General features: G+C 47.4%; 1 protein-coding gene across 3 annotated transcripts; it reads right to left on the reverse strand.

The window, feature by feature from the left end:
- Nucleotides 1–11,612: 11,612 nt before the first annotated feature.
- Nucleotides 11,613–16,353, reverse strand: ZBED2 (zinc finger BED-type containing 2). Of its 3 annotated transcripts, none has more exons than XR_013594938.1 (3): nt 16,098–16,233; nt 13,827–14,366; nt 11,613–13,547 (listed from the first exon to the last, which is right to left on the reverse strand). XR_013594938.1 is itself a non-coding variant. In XM_078644682.1 (3 exons), exons 1-3 carry the CDS (start codon nt 16,253–16,255, stop codon nt 13,519–13,521), a joined length of 579 nt encoding a protein of 192 aa, XP_078500808.1. In that variant the 5' UTR covers nt 16,256–16,353; the 3' UTR covers nt 11,613–13,518. The 3 variants fall into 3 exon arrangements, 1 of the variants encoding a protein (XP_078500808.1); XR_013594937.1 differs by having other exon boundaries at nt 14,731–16,233; XM_078644682.1 differs by lacking the exon at nt 16,098–16,233 and adding an exon at nt 16,246–16,353.
- Nucleotides 16,354–16,732: the final 379 nt, after the last annotated feature.

The raw sequence follows: 16,732 nt of genomic DNA on the forward strand, positions 1-16,732 counted from the left end.
CCGGGAGAGATGTGGTCGGTGGGCGAGCCCGGGTCTTCCAGCTGGTGAAGAGATCCGTAGCAGCGTCAACGTGGAGATCTTACGAGCAATCCTGGGAGGACTTCTTGCGGTCTGGCGCGGTAAGGCGAGGGGACCGGTGGCAGCGCGAGGAGCAGGTGGTGCGTTACATGTTGGGGCTCATGGAGAAGGGTTTGTCGTGGGTCACCATCGCGGGCAAGTTGTCAGCTGTTGCGTTCATGGGTAAGCTGTGGTGGGGCTACGTCCCGTCGGCGGGGGAGCTGGGGGCCCGGCTGCTGGAGGGTTGGTCGAGAGAGAGGGGCGCGGCGGTTCGCTTGCGGCGTCCGGTTACGGTGGCGTTGTTGGGAAAACTCATTGGCGCAATGCCGGAGGTGTGCAGAGATGAGGGCGAGGTGGTGCGTTTCTCCACGTTAATGTCCTGGCTTTTTTATGGGGCTTTTCGAGTGTCTGAATTGTTGGGGACGAAGGGGGCGCCAGGAGTGGGGTGGGAGGACGTGGACTTGCGCGCTCGGGAAGTGGCGGTGCGGCTGCGGCATTCAAAAACTGACCAGAGGGGGGTTGGAACATGGGTGGTCCTGGGCCCGGGGGTGCAGGAGGGAGTTTGCCCCGCGGCGTGGGGTAGGCGGCTGATGGCGATCCGGAGCCGGGAAGCGGGGCAGGCTTTTGGCCGGAGTGGTGGGGGCAGAGTGTCGGCGGCGCAGGCGTTGTGGGTTCTGCGGCGCGCCCTGCGGGGCTTGGGGGAGGACCCGTTGGCTTTTGGGACCCACTCTTTCAGGATCGGGGCGGCGACGGAGGCGGCGCGTAGGGGTTGGGGGAAGGAGGAGATACAGAGGCTGGGACGGTGGAAGTCGGATTGTTACCGGACGTATGTGCAGCTGCGGGAGGTAGAAGGGGTGACGTCTTTGTGATTTCGAAGCCTGATATGTGTTTTTTTGCAGGTGCTGTGGCAGGGCCGGAGGTGGCAGTTTTGAATTTGTATTTGGTGGGCCACTCATTTGTCAAGCGGGCTGAGCAGGCGGAGTGGGACAAGCATCGTGCATTGAATTTGGGATTGGATACTGGATTGTATCGGTGTCACTGGAGGGGCAAAGGGGGTATGCGGTGGCATGAGTTGTTGCCTATGTTGAATACGGTGGTAAAAGCGGGAGTGTGTCCGGATTTGGTAGTGATTCATTTAGGGGAGAATGACTTGGTGCAGTGCAAGGGGCTGGCTGTGGTAAAACAGATGATGAGGGACCTGAGGGAGATCAAGCAGCGTTGGGCGGGGTGCCATGTGATCTGGTCCGAATTGATCCCCAGGCGGGTGTGGAGGGGAGCTGAGCGCCCGGGTGCGATAGACAGGGCCCGGCGGAAGATTAATCGGGTGATGGGGGATTTCTGTGCCAAGGAAGGGGTGGGGAGAATGGTTCATCCTGACTTGCGATATGGAGCGGTGTATTTTTTCAGGGAGGATGGGGTACACCTTTCTAGATATGGCATGGAACTGTACATAGTGCAGTTGAAGGAGGCACTGGATAGAGCGCTGGGGGTACTCAGGTACCCTAGGAGGCAGGAGTCCTAAGGGGGGGGTCGGAAGTAGTAAACGACTTCCGAGTGGCGTTTCCCTAGGAAAAAAGGGGGATTCACAGGAGGCCTGGGGCTGTAGGGGCAGTTGGGGAGCGGAGGTCAGGAAGGTCACTAAGGTCATTTGCAGTTGGGGGTAGGTTGCTGAGCGGATGTGGACACTTTGTTGCAATGTTGGGGATACAATTAGGGGTGGGGGTGGAGGGGGGCTGTTAGGCGGTTATTATTTAGAGTACTAGTTTTGTTCGGCACAGGCCAGGTTGGGTTTGTTGTGTAGGTGCACCTGATTCCAAATAAAGCGGCCTTTAACACACTAAGTTGGTGTCTGTGTCAGTGCTTCCCCCCCCCCCCACCTACTGGTGTGCCCCAAGGGGGATTTGGGGGGGCAGCCGACCAAAGGGAGGCTTGCCCACCCGGGGAATTTTGGGGCAGTAGGGGGGGGGGATAGGTGAACTCGGCAGGCACCCGTAGCTTGGGCTGGTTGGGCTCTTTTGGGCGGCTTTTGGGCTGGCCTCGATAAATACGGCCATTTTGCAGTGCCCGGCACCATTTCAGGTGCGGTGACACGGCAGCCGGGAGTGTTTTATTGAGAATTGTTGTCCCTCCCTCCCTGTGTCCCGTGGGGTGGATTTGGCCAGGGTGGGCTTCTGGGGGGTTGCGAGGGGCTTTGTTGGTTGATGGTGCACCTGAGTTAGGGGACAAGAGTGGTTGTCGCTGGAACAGGTGCCAGGATGGGTGGCGTTTCCCTAGGAAAAAAGGGGGGATTCACAGGAGGCCTGGCGCTGTAGGGGCAGTTGGGGAGCGGAGGTCAGGAAGGTCACTAAGGTCATTTGCAGTTGGGGGTAGGTTGCTGAGCGGATGTGGACACTTTGTTGCAATGTTGGGGATACAATTAGGGGTGGGGGTGGAGGGGGGCTGTTAGGCGGTTATTATTTAGAGAGTACTAGTTTTGTTCGGCACAGGCCAGGTGGGGTTTGTTGTGTAGGTGCACCTGATTCCAAATAAAGCGGCCTTTAACACACTAAGTTGGTGTCTGTGTCAGTGCTTCCCCCCCCACCTACTGGTGTGCCCCAAAACGCGCAATCTGAAAGGTGATTGTGGCCTGCAGGTACTTCCTAGTGCCGAAACGCGTCGAAGAAACCATCTCTACCAATATTAAATTGTCTATGTTTTTAATCATCTCTACCAATATTAAATTGTCTATGTTTTTAATAATTTTATTATATATATCAATCAAAACCATTGGTTGATGTTTTAAAAGTATAAATGCATTTGTTGACATAATAAAATTTACCAAATATTTTTTTTTAATTAATTCTTTTTTTAACTCATTTCCTGAATTGCACATGTCATATATTGCCTGGGAGTGTTGTTTTTCACTGTATGTTTTACCCTGTCCCCGGAATTGAATCAATTCACAGGGGGTCCTTGATATTTACACTTACTTCAACAAGCGCAATTCTGGAGGGGGAGGTGAAAGATAAGACATCACAAACGATAACTCCTAACATGTTCCTTAGACACACTGAGCGGGACGCTTTCTGATGTCCCCTAAAGGGGTCCGCATCCCCGTCAACCTGACCCTGTAGGTGCCCTGCTCTTTATCTCAAAGGAAAGTTCAGGAAGTAGAACTCCCCTCCCCCACCGCTAATCGTAAGACCTTGTATCACACACGTGTTGCACATACTTGTTGGTGGTTCAGAAATCCCTATTGCCCCTTGTCCCGTTTGCAGCTTTTTTGTACCCGGTGCTTCGATCCACATGCGTTCAAGTAGTTGTCTAAGATTGAATGAAACCAGTTACTTTTTTGCCCTCTCCCTGGCCCTGTCTGGCCGCACTGAGGAGCCCAAATGTTTATGCCTTGCTGACTGGTGGCTGCCATAGGTATACCACCTTGTACCTGCTTACCGGCCTGCTCCTGTGCAATGCGAAGCTCCCCCCGTTACCGACTTGTGCTTTTCTTCCGCAGGCGGTGACGATTCAGCTGCAGACATAACAGAAAAATTAAGCCACATATCCTCCCCAAAGCAGAACTTCATTGCCTTACTTTCCTGCTCGGGTGGGGTCCAGTACCCCGTGACGGCGGCCACAGCTGGGCGCACCATCTGACAATCAATTTCACATTGAACAGCCACCCAGTCCGCCCCAATCACTTCTAGGCGATGGGTGCTGGAAACTTTGGCAGGCACGCGGCCCCCTGGGGCAACGCCCGGAGGCCCAGTACATGACTGGCTGTAATCACCCTGCCTTGCAAAGCCAAAGGTAAGCCCATGGCCCCCTCGCCATAGGGCGGACCCCACCTTAATTTCAAAATCTATGCAACAGCCCGGTGTGCCACCCTGCACCTGAGGTCAAAGGCAGGCCCAACTCGGTACCGGAGAAGGACCCCACCCAAGCGGGGTGCCAGTCAGTTGGTTGTGACCAACTCCCTGAGCCCTGGCGGAGCAGCCGACCGAAATGTGGCCAGGGGGGTAAGTGTATCCCACACAGGGACAACAGGGCATGGGGCCAAACTTACCGCAACACTGTTGAAAGCGGCTCCGGACCCGATATGACGGACACGTCCTGACGGCGTGACCAGAAGGAACTAAAAGGGAGGACAGTTGGCTGGGGGCAGGTACCTTGCCCCCACCCTCTGATGCGCCAGAAGTGACACATAGCAAGCGCCGGACTTTGGGGACTCCCAGGGGGTCCCCACCACTAGACATGTTGATGTGCCTAATGTGGCACTAGGGTGCCCGCCCTCTTCAGTGGGCACACTACATGTGCCGTGGGCAGCCTCAGAGAACTGGCAAAACAGTAAGCACATGTTCCACAGTAAGCACATATTTCTCGCTCTGCGCTTGACTCAGATATTTGGATCAACTTTGCAAGGGAACAAGAGCTAACCCTGCTCCTTATTTGGATCCATTTTGCAAGGGAGCAATTGCCAAAACTCCACTTATAAAGGCGCGAGCGATGTACAGCAACGGCATGGGATGTCACAGTGGGGGAGTTTAGAGTGATGAGGGGTCTCAGCACAATATACAGAACACACAGCATTACCTTGCAAACACTTGCCATTACAGAGAACAAGGAACCGGATCAGACGTGCTGGCATCCACTCTCACGTATGATGAAAGGGTGGGATCTATGCCCCTGAATGACAGACGCCTGAAATAACGCAGGGATGAAGTCTCCGATGACCGAAACCGTGGTGCTTATTGTGTCACTGGCCTACAGTGTGCATTCAACCCTAGACCACAATGGCAATGAAGGGTTTCAGAGCGAGGCTTCAGAGCGAGGCGGGGCAGGAAGCCTGAAAAAGACAGGCCAGATTTAAATACATCAAGTTATTTAGAGATACGATCGTATCTCTAAATAAATTGATATATCTATTATGTTATGTAAATGTGTAGGAATTTAGGATTCCTCCACATCTTGCTTTGAGACGACCGGAATGAAAATTCTTAACAATCACTTCCAGAAGATTGGCAAAACACTTTGAAATGCAAAGAAAACACAACCTGGACCTTTATCCCCCTGCTCTAATGTCTCAAATGTCGGATTAATACCAACTGGCTGGACTAATCAAGCACACATCATCAGTACTTCAATGTGAGACTTTACAACGGTGCTGGGTGAAATGTTTACTAGGGACACATTTGCCCATGGACACTGGATTCATCATTGATCCTGTAAAACACCTCAAGAGGAAGTTGAACTGCAGATACATGTACTGGGTATCTGGATGGAAGGAGGATCATTACATGGCTTTGCTGACTGAAGATCTGTGTGGAAGTCACACCAAAAGAAAGGGAAGCTCCAAAACCATGGGACTTGTGGTCCAGCATCTCACCGAAGATCATTCCCTACTATTGTAGAAGTGTACATGGTCTCTCCTATTGGCATCATTGGTTTGCATGTGCCATTTCAGACCCGCCCAATATCCTTGGCTAGTGGTTATGTCGATTCTGTGACTAGCTTGCTTACCTCCATCACAGTTTGAACCAGCAACTACACCCAAATTCTAATGCCCAATGCTAAATTGAAACACGTGAAGATGGAGGTTCGGGGGAGGTGGGGGTGCCACTCTTACCAAGGGTGGCTCTTGCAAAGAGTGACCAGCCTATGCTGCAGTGCAGCCCCTAAAATCTGGTACATGTGGGAGATTCCTAGTGGGCGCCGACCCCCAGCTACATTTGAACTCCATTGCAAGAGACTAGTCATGCACTTTACTGGACTCAGCTACATCCCAGCTGCAGACTACAAAATTCCACTGAGCCCAGTCTGAACTGCACACTGACAATCTGACATCATGAACTCACATTATTTCCTTACCTTGGATTCAAGAATTGTTGTTTAAATGATGCATTTTCTGATTAAAAGATTTTTCACCCGGAATCTAAGCACCTCGGTGTTAGACTTGACCTTTTTTGCAGGGTCATACCTGAACTTTTTGCCTTCCTCCTTGTATTTTTTCTGGCTTGGTGTTGGTGGTTTTAGGACTCTGGGCATTTTATCACTGCTGTCCGGTGTAAAGTGCATGTGCTCTCTATGGTAAACATGGTAAGATTGGTCTACACCTGTTTGGCGTATTTAATTTACCTATTAGTCCCTAGTAATGTGGTATCTCATTTACCCAGGGCCCGGTAAATTAAATACTACTGGTGGGCTTACAGCGCTGTTTGCGCCACCCACCAAAGTAGCCTTTCAGACCTGTCTCAGGCCTCTACCATTGCAGGGCCTACGCAAGCAGTTTACTGCCGTTCTGGCGTGGCCACTTAAATTTGTTGACACGTATGTGACTCTCCTTTTACTACATATCAGGCACCCCTAGGTAGGCCCTAGCTAGCCCTATAGGCAGGGTGCACTGTAGGTAAAAGGTAGGACATGTGCCTTAACTGTGTGGCATGTTCTGGTAGTGACAAGCAGGCAGCCATTTTGGTTTCTCACTGCTATGAGGCTGCCTTCTCATAGGAATGCATTGGGGGTTCCCTGATATGTGTTTCAGTGGTAATTCCTGGTATGAGAGGAGTAGCATGGTCAAGTTTGGTATGTTTGGAATAGTGGTAATAAATACTGCGTAATGGTGTTCCCAGATTTATTATCACTATTTGAGAGATGCCACTTTTAGAATACGGAAGCGGGGAGACGAACGAGTACAACGGGCTGAGGTCGGAGCTAAAGATTCTGGCACGACGAAATAAATAGATCGCACCACATCGGATACTTAAGAAATTGGTATTATTATCCCCCCCTTCAATTGGATTTGATTAAACACACTTCAATACACGAGTTCTGTCTAAAAACCCACTCCCCTCATTCTTGAAAGACAGCCCAAGAAGTTATCTCTTCTCATAGAGCCATATAGCTCACCATAAAAAGCTTGTTTGGTCCTGAAGAGAACTCCCTATAAGTCAGAGAGTTCGAAACGCGTAGACTGTTTTTCCATCCAGCTTTAGGATTTAATACATTTATTGTAAATTAGAAAAAGAATTAAAAAAGTTTCCAAGGCTGTTAATGATCTTGTCTCATATGTATATAATGTAATGTTGTTTTTATAATAACTGTTGTAGATAGAGTGTGTTTGTGAATGTTGGAATGAGTGAGAAGAGAAATAGAAGCAGAATGAATGTTTTTCTTATGTATTCTATGGTGCAAATGTAAATCTTGTGTATTACAAAAAAAAATCGTTTTTGATATGTGAAAAACAAAAGAATAATTAAAATAGATTTTTTGGAGACTAAACAAAGGGCCAAAGGGACATATTGTTTGATTGTCAATACGTTGCTTAAAAACCTTCAATAATAGAGTGGCAGTACTGGCAGTTATTTTGTTTTGATTGACTTTTAGAAGTAGGCATTTTTGTGTGCTATGTGTCTTTGTGCCTGCCTGATGTGTATTGCATGTCTGGCTCTGGAGTGACAGGGGCTGGGGTGGTGCAGAGGCTCCAGAGGGGCTGGGAGAGTCAACACTAGGCTGAATAGGCCAATCTGCATTTGGAGTAGTGGGAGAAGTAGCACATGGGCCTGAATAGGACTGTGCCTGCCATACACAATGCTGGATCCGCCCCCCCCCCCCTTGGTGTGTCTGGGGCCAGAGCCAACACTGACAAAGGAAGATGTTGTGCACTTGTTAAGTGCCCCCCAGAACTGGTTTGAACTGGGTCCCAAGTCCTGTGCCAGGCAGAACAAAGAAAACATGTGGTATAAGTATTTGGGTGTGACCCCATGTAAGGTGCACCTGCTTGGAGCTGAAGGGCTGCAGGGCGTCAGGAGGAACCGCTGTGGGACCCAGCTGCTCCATCTTCATTACCTGAGCCCAAAGAGAGGGGCTTCAACCTTGCCTGCGGAGGAGCGCTCCTGGGTGAGGCAGCGCTGGTGGCCTACCCAGTGCAGGGTAGCATAGGCCTGAGGTTTTGAGCCCATGGAGTAGGCTCTATCTGACACAGAGCGGCAGGCACCGTGGCCAGATTACGGCAAAATCGACAGAGACTCTTCGCTCCGTGAAACCGCAACATCCAGGAAGCCAGGCAGGCTGCCTGGTTGTGGGTGGGGCCGTGCCACGCACAATGAACCAATCAGAGCGGACATGAAACCTGAAGTCCGGTGCTCGTTGCCTGACCAGGGGCTGATCCAGAGGAGAAGCCAATAGCGGACGTAGCTGCCAGAAGTCGTGCCTGGAAGAGGGCAGGGATCGCGTGTGCCGGAGAGAGCCCCGCGTGTGGTGCAACAAGGGGGACGGGGTCGGCGGAGACTTCGCTCCGGGCTGGACGCCCTCCACGTTGCAAAGGAGGAGGCTCCTGGTTGGAGTGCGTAAAATCCCCACAGAGATGCCCCGGTGAGTGGGGCGTGGAGGGGAGCACTGTTGGTGCCTGCTTGGTTGTCCTACGAGGAGGAGCCCCGGTGAGAGGCTCGCAAGGCACTGTTGGTGCCTGGTACGATTTTTACAGCTGCACCGCCAGATTGCAAGCAGCTGCAACGTGGGGGGCATTTTGCTTGGTGTCACTGCGAGACACAGGCGAGTTGCACTCTTGCCCCCATTACGGGACAGCCCAGACGGGCCCCCGATGAAAGCCAGTTGGCCTGGAGATCACCTTGTGTACTGCTGGTGCATAAGGCCCTAAGGTGAGGTGTGCACCTCAGGAGTGTACTGTGGTGCACTGATAATTTAGGATGAGGCCTAAGATGCGATGCATAATGCGTTTGTGCTACCTGTAATGTTACCAGTAGTTACTGGTTGTGTTTTACTACTTATGTGTTCTAATGGTGATGACAGTGGCCCGATTAGCCCTGTAATGTATATAATCCCCTGTAAAGTAAACCTAGTGCTATGAGGCTCACTGTATATACGTGATTATGCTCTGGTGTGCTTTATGGATAATACAAAGGCTAGGTGTGCCTAGTGTGTCGCTGGTGTGTGAGTGTGTTGCGCAAACCCTTTACACATTGCCTCTGGGATAAGCCTGACGGCTCTGCCATGCTACCAAGGGGGTGTGCAGGGGTTATCTTCGATGTATAACTCCCTTGCCATGACTAGAGTGGTGGTTTCTGTCTGGCTTAGTCTAGCCAACCAGAAATCCCATTTCTATCACTATGGCTTTGGCCTACTGAGTCGTTCAGTTTGCAAAGATCCAGAAACACTGAATGGAGGTTGCCAGACTGGCAGCTGTGATCCACTGATTAAAAACGTTTCGCAAATATCTAATTAAATGTGACAAGCCATGAAGAGTTAAACATCGCATAACAATTTTAAAATTGTGAAAAATTCTTCTGAATGAGAATAAAAAAATCCTTGAGCCACCTGGGCTCACATTACTTACATTTTGTCATAAATATCATGCAGCATCTTTGAATTTACCTTATAGAAGTGCTAATTAATCAAAAATGAACACGTGATCATATCAAATGCACATTTTTTTTCAAAATGTTTTGTTCCTGCACACATGATAATCAAGCTTACATGAAAATATTCATAGTATTTAACCAGAGTTTTGATAGTTTAGGTTTCATCGTTATTGTTAAATAATAGTGTTTCTAGAAGGCTTCTAATTACGTGTTGCATTTGTTGTCTTTCTAAAATAACACTGATAGATTGAAAATCACTGTAAGGACATTACGCCACTCTTTGAATATTTATCCCAAAAGTCTTTAAGAAAGTCTTGAGTAATTATATAAAGATAGACATAGAGATCCGGAAATCAGAGAGGCCTTCACGCCATTACGATAGAAAAACACAGGTCCAATTTTACACCTGCCTTAACTGCAGCTACAAAGTGTTGGGCTTGACTGCCTATGAGGCCTATTGTGCTGAAGACTGTGTTGTATGTACACACACATCAAGCTTTGTGAGGTGAAAATGCAACTTATTATCCTGGTATAAGGAATGCGGTGCAAACCACCTATGACACTAACAGACGTTTACTGTTAATTTGCTACTGTGCTAGAATTAGAACTAGTATAGTGCTTAGCAGTAGTGAATGAGTGTGTTAATGCAATAGCTTTCATAGCAAATAATTTTTTATTTTCTTTTATTTTATTACATTACTCATAAGTCCTTGTTGCCATACTGTTCATATTCATATAGTGGCAATTCATCTTGTGTGCACTAGCTTAGGATGTTAGTTTTAACTAAAGGTTTTAAAATGCATATCTAATACGCTAGCGATCCTTGAGTATTTTGTTTATTTGTGAAAGAGGTTTTGGTGGCCGACTAATAATCCCCGTCTTGTATCACTGTAGATTACCCAAAACATATCTTCGCAAATATTGCTCAGTGGGTTGTGTATGGTTTGAAGTTCAACTGTACTTCTGATTCGGATTGGCACATTGAATGAGTCCTTAATGCCAGGGGGATCAGAAATCCAAACCTGCCTCTTTAGAATGCTCTAAAGAACATAATGATAGTCAATAAAGTGTCCCTCCATGTTCTTTCTAGGTAGTAGGGTTAGTTAAACTGGTGCACGAATTTTCATGCTGTGCCTTTTCTCCTCAGACTAGCACTGCGGTACCATCCTGGCAACAGTATTCCATATCAATTTAAAAATGAACTCAATTCAATACTGTCTGATTGCCCGCAGACGGTATAAGGACGCCTATGGCCATATCGCAACTGCAACACCTTACTGTTTTCTTTGTATATGGTCTTAGTTTTAATAGTCCCAATTTATTTGCCTGTTATTAAACTCCTATTTTTCTTTGAAGTTCTATCACCGACTGGACATCTAGGGCATGATTTCGATGTCGATCGGACAGTTTCGGTGGAGGAACCGTGCGACCATAGGTCAGCAGTTCCGCACACTGAATTACGATCCCATTGCTGAATGGGAGCTAGTGCGGTGGGCGGACCGCCCGAAGTACAAGCGCCCATTGAGAAATGGGAGTTTGGGAACATCCCTGCACCGTGTGGCAGGCACCGCAGGCCCAGCTACAGAGGGCCAGGAGCAAAGGGGACCCTGCTAGGGGCTCCCAATGTCGCTTTCCAACAGCCTTTCCATGTCGGAAAGGCCTACATGGAAAGGCTGTTGGAAACCGACATCATAATCCTGATGGCAGGAACGCCGTCCTTAAGGGAATATGAGGAGTTTCCGACCGAAAGCGCTGGCCGCTCAATCCGACTGCTACCTCCGACCGTACGAATCCTAGTGCATCGGTTGGACTGCAGCAGTAGATGCGGTTGAAACAGTAACTGGCCAAACCGCATCGTAACGAGGACCCTTATGTCTATGTTTATTTATTGTGGTATACTGCTTGTGTTTCTAACCACTACCACCTCCCAGATTAAACCGAGACTGTTTGAATTTGCATGCTCAGAGAGTAAAATGGCCCAATGGAAGTACCTTGGCTATCCAATTAGACGGCAGCTGTATTGGTCACCTCAGGATACCTCTGGTAAATGGCAGTATTCTCACAAGATACTACACAGAACCCACTACCTGCCCTAGCATCTCCAGAAAAGGCCTAAAGTAAATGGGAGCAGCATCTAAAAAGGCAGGAATACAGACCTTGAAAGCAAGAATAGTTGCACAACAAAAACATTTAAAATCAACCTTCAACGTCCATTTACTATTTTATTTTCAAACAAAAAGACAATTTTGCAGAGAAAAATTATCCAATTCCCTGCGTTTCCCTTGGCTCCAAATAGAAGTCTGGGCGAAATAATGGGATACAGTGATAAACCACTTGTTGCATGCCTCGCGTTATGGTCTGTCCTCTTCTTTGTTCATAACACCAACTTCCATAGCACAGGATGCTTCGCCAAAAGATGCCGCTGAAGTGTGGATGTCCCAAGCTGTGTACCCACCTTCCCTCGACTGACACTACGTTTGCAGACAATGCATATGGCATGGGAGATACATTCAGGGTCAATGTAGAAGAAGTTCCACACTGGAGAGGAAACACGCTTGGTCCATTTTGGATGAAGAGGAACACCGTTGCTACGGACCACTGTAACATTCCCACGTTTGCAGACATCATAGACTAACTGTACCTCAGTATTATGCATGGCACTGGCTGAACAATCAACTGCTTTTAAACACTTCTTAGACTGGAATTGTCTTTTAGGCAGGTATATTCCTTTCTGACATACCCTTCGGTTTGTTTTCTTTCTTATAGAAGTTGGCTGTACCTTCTTCACCTGCCCCGGTGGTCCACAATCCCTTAGTCTACGCACAGCCTTACCTTGGTGATTCTGGTCATATTTAGGATGGGGATTTCTGGCTAGCTGGCTGGTTGGGTGCTTCGCCACTGGACTCTCTACTTCCTGCACACCCTTGTTAGCACAGTCCCAGTGTGTACGGTGCTTGGACACCAAGTGTCTCTGTAAGGTGGACGTCCCAAGAGGTGTGCCTGGCCGGCCTCGGCTGACACTTTTACCACAAACATTGCAGAGAGAACTGCTGGAAAACTTAGGGTCAATTGAGAAAAATAACCACACAGGCGACTTCTTGACTTTGACTGTTCAGCTAGTATGCGCACATTATTTACTGGGCAACTCTTATTTAGAAAACTTTCCTTATCACAGCCACTACTATCAAGGAAAGTTGTTGTTGTAGCATGACTTAGGCTCAAAGGATCATTCTCAGCCCGTCCAAAGTTTGGCAAGGATACACGTCCTTTCTCAGAGATATCATCAGCCTGATGTGTCTGTTTTCTGTGTGGTCTGCCAATGCAAACCGTCTTTTTGTTTACAATGCTTGACAGTTACAGGCTCTGAAGTTAGGGTCTGTCTAGTCCCCTCGTTCGATGCACAATCTGTCAACATAAAGTCCCACTTTGTCTGAACAGTTTGTCAGGGATACAGGCTCAGGTTTGGAATTAACTTTAGTCCAGTGCTGCACTTTGGCTTCACACTCTAAGACATCTGCAAGTCCCAATTTGACGTTTTCACTAGTCCAATGCATTTGTTGTGTTTGTAATGTAGTGACACAAACTGTGTTGTTGTCCGCAGCAGTTTGGCAACAATGAGGGTTCTGGCTTGGGGTTCTTGTTTGTGCAGTGCCTCTGCTCTTTCTGCAGAGTACCACCATAAGCCTCTTTCTTCTCTGCACAGTTTAAAAAAATGGGTTCAGGCTTAATGTTTTCTTTAAGTCAGGGTTCCTCTTGCTCTTCAGGTAGTTTGTCAACATATTGTTCAACTGATTTTTGATCAGTGGAGTCCATTTCCATTCCTTCAGGTGGAAATTAAGTAATGGTTTCTACAGAGCAGACACAGGGTTCCTCGGTTGTAAGACGTGGCACTGAGAAGCTAAGAGGATTTTAAAGTAGGTCTGACTCAAAACTGCTTTTGTTAGCCACGAACCAGTGCACTGGATGCTTGGATAAGAGATGGCGCTGTAGTGTGGATGGGCCAAACTGGGTACCCGGGCATCCTCTGCTCACACTCCTACTACACACCACACATGTTGCTTTAGATGGATACCTGGGATCAACAAGGAAAAACTTCCAGACGTGAGACTTATTTCTCTTGGTTTGTTTTCGAGGGGCCTGTAATGAATTAAAATAATTATTATGAACAAGAACATATCCTGGTAAAACATTAGTAGAAAAAGTGCTTATAGGTCCTACTTGTGTTACATTTTGATATGACTCTTCATTTGGCTGCATTATTATTAATTCCCTGTTTTTTTCACTTAAAAGGTGATTGACTATTTTGAGTCACAGGGTCTTCTTTCAAATGTGTATGGTAGGTTGTCTTGGGCTCTTGACAGCTAACATGACTGTTCAAGAAATGTGGGGGCTCTGGTGCACAGAAAGTTGACTTACCCGGAGCATGAAACTCTTCTAGATGAGCTTGATCATTGGGGACCAACTCTCTGAGTTTTGCCAAACTGGTGAGCAATTCTGACGCACTGAAGTTCAAGTGTTGATCTGGCGTTTCACAGCCAGCACTGATTTCTGCCTGGCAAGCCAGCGCCCACTCCAAGGGATGTTTGGACTGCAAGTGCCGCTGCAGCGTTGAAGTGCCAAGCTGATTGATACGCTGGCCCCGGCTCACACTCTTAAGGCAGATGTTGCAGGTGACCCGGCAGATATACAGAGGATCAATGTGAAAAAAGTTCCAAACCAGGGATGTCTTTGTTCGACGTTGGGCACGATTTAGCAGATGAACGTCAAAATGATTGCTATTGAGAGGAAGTTGGCCTGCTCTATGGTTGCTTCCCGGGCAATCCACTGCTTCAGCAGCAGGCCTACTACACAGAGGCTCGCCTTGGACTGACCCTGAAAACAGCAGTTTTTTGTGTTCATTCCTTTGTGCACTTGAACACAGTCGTTTTCTGCCCTCTTTCAGCTTGGTATTCATCACTGCAAATGAGCAGAAGAATAACTGTCATTTGGCTAAATTAAAAGAACTGAAACAGAAACAACACACGGAAAATGTCTCTTTAAAAACCTGATTAAACAATCCAAAACTTTGTCTGCTTTATGGAGTCTAGCTCAGGGGCGTAGCTTAGTAAAAATGCTGTGGAGGGTGTGATTGAGGTGTACAGCACTCATGCAGCCAGAACCTTGTGGGTGCAGCTTTCTGACTGCTTTTACCATCCCTCCACCCCCCCCAAAAAACAGAAATTAGAGACACTTATAATTACATTGTACTTCTCTGTCAATTACTACATTGAAATTGTAGGCCCAATTCTTAAAGCCACATTTTTTTATTAAAAATATTTACCTGTCAAGCATCAATCAAAGGATACTTGGCATTTACTGCATGATTGGGGTCACAATTTCATACAATTCTGAAGTAGTAAACCAGTGACGGAAGTGGGAGAGTCAACCAAGATCTGCCTTGGCAGTTTGAGAATGCCAAAATAGTGTGAGCATTCTCAAACTCCTGTCGACCCTTTCCCACCATGGAAATGGTCATGAATTTGCTCCTGAAAAGTGCGGGAGTAAATTCCAGGGTGAGAAAGGTAACAGAACACCCCAAAAGTTTGTGGGGTCCTTAGGAAGGGGTTTATGTATGCAGAAAAATATTTTCCATGTGGAGGAAAAAACAACTGCAAAATGACCTTTCCCGTGAGAAAATGTACTTTTTGTACAATCTGTATTTTGGAAATTGTAAAATACAAAAATATCACACGACCAAAATGACACATAAGAGTGCCAGTAGAAAACCTGTTAACCTGAGACTGGTGCAACTTTCCAACGTTACTGCCAATGTTTGTAAATTTTCCCCCAAAAAGTAAATCTGCACCATTTCTTAGGAATGCTTCTAGAGTGGCAGATTTGCTACTTTGTAAATCAGTGCCTATTTATTTGTAAGCGCTTGACCCAAAAATTATCAAGTTAAACCCATCTTTTAATGAGGACAAAAATCAACAGCGACATTGCAGACCCAACTATCAAGTGAAGACTACATTTCTTTGGGGGTTTTCGTGCCCCAAATACCCTCCTAAACCTAGCGTCCTCGGTCTCGCTGATTGTTCACATCACTTGCCATGCACAATCTCCCTTATTTCTGACCTCACTGGCCTTAAACAATATAATACATGCAACTATTTCTGATTCAGGTAGAATTTTCTAGGATTTTAAAACCATTTTTATCTTTAATTTAGCTTTCTGTGTCTTATACATGCCTCCCCTCAGATGCTTATTATGATCTCCAAAAAACTGTCCAGACTCTTCGCTCTCTATCCGTCCACTATCCTTTTAAATCCAACTAACAGACTCACATGTCCACCACTCAAATAATTTCATGTTTCCCTATACTAATTCCCCACTAATCCGGTTTGAGTAACGGAGTAGCGTGCTACTCACCGAAAAGCGATTCGACGCCTCGTAAGCGGTATTTAAAGGCAATTACAACTCACCCAAAATTGTCATCTAAATTCCCCTCTTAACTAGTTCAAAACTTTGGCTATGTACAGTAATTACATCTAGAATTTTCACACACCGTGTGTTTCACCCAATTCTATAGAACGTCACAAGCAATTCGTACTCTTCATCGTCCTCTCATCTATCTCCTCGCCCACGTCTCACATACTACAACTCTGTATCCTGCCGCGCACAATCAGGCATTTGTGAACGCGAACGGACCTGTGATCTACCGACGGCTGACAATACCACTCTAATGCGTCCTTCCAACTGCAAATATTTCAAAACCCGAAAGCAATGAAAAAGTGTAAAAAAGCTAGTGTAGTGGTCGAGGAAGTAGGTGTAATCTCACGATCGCCTAAGTGCCTACCCAACTCCATTTAGCTTCCACTTGAAAAAGAAGCTTATTGGGATAGGAAAAGGAAAAGGCTACAATATCCGGAAAAGATGTCCCAACCGCCCCGGAAATGGTCATTCCCACTGCCCCGGAAGAGACCGCCCGATTGACCCAGAACTAAAAGTTGGTGACGTCATAAAGGCCGACCTGAAAGGGGAAGTGCTTGTTTGTGTTTCTTCTTATGGAGAGGGTTAGTTTGTTTTCGCTACCAGTCCCGATACAGCGGAGAGAGGCTCCCGCTGGATAGGTTCTAGCCGCCTTTAGATACCGCGCCTGAGAGAGGGCAGCAAGGAGGCTGTCCGAGCAGTCTACAATCGAAACAGAACGTGACGCGGCACGCTGACTTGACTTTTTAGTCCTTGCATTAGCTGCTCACGAGTCACGACACCAGCAGCCACCTTAGCGATCCCGAGTGCACGCATATATAAATGCAGTTCACAAATATACAGATGGACTACAC

Source organism: Lissotriton helveticus, chromosome 5_1 (genome assembly GCF_964261635.1).
Source record: "Lissotriton helveticus chromosome 5_1, aLisHel1.1, whole genome shotgun sequence".
Lineage (NCBI taxonomy): Eukaryota > Metazoa > Chordata > Amphibia > Caudata > Salamandridae > Lissotriton > Lissotriton helveticus.

Bases quoted from the DNA above. Each gene is read 5' to 3' on its own strand.
- ZBED2 (XM_078644682.1), bottom strand. The intron at 13,548-13,826 runs GTAAGTCAACTT...AATTCATTACAG, and splicing joins AGAAGAGTTTCATGCTCCGG to GCCCCTCGAAAACAAACCAA.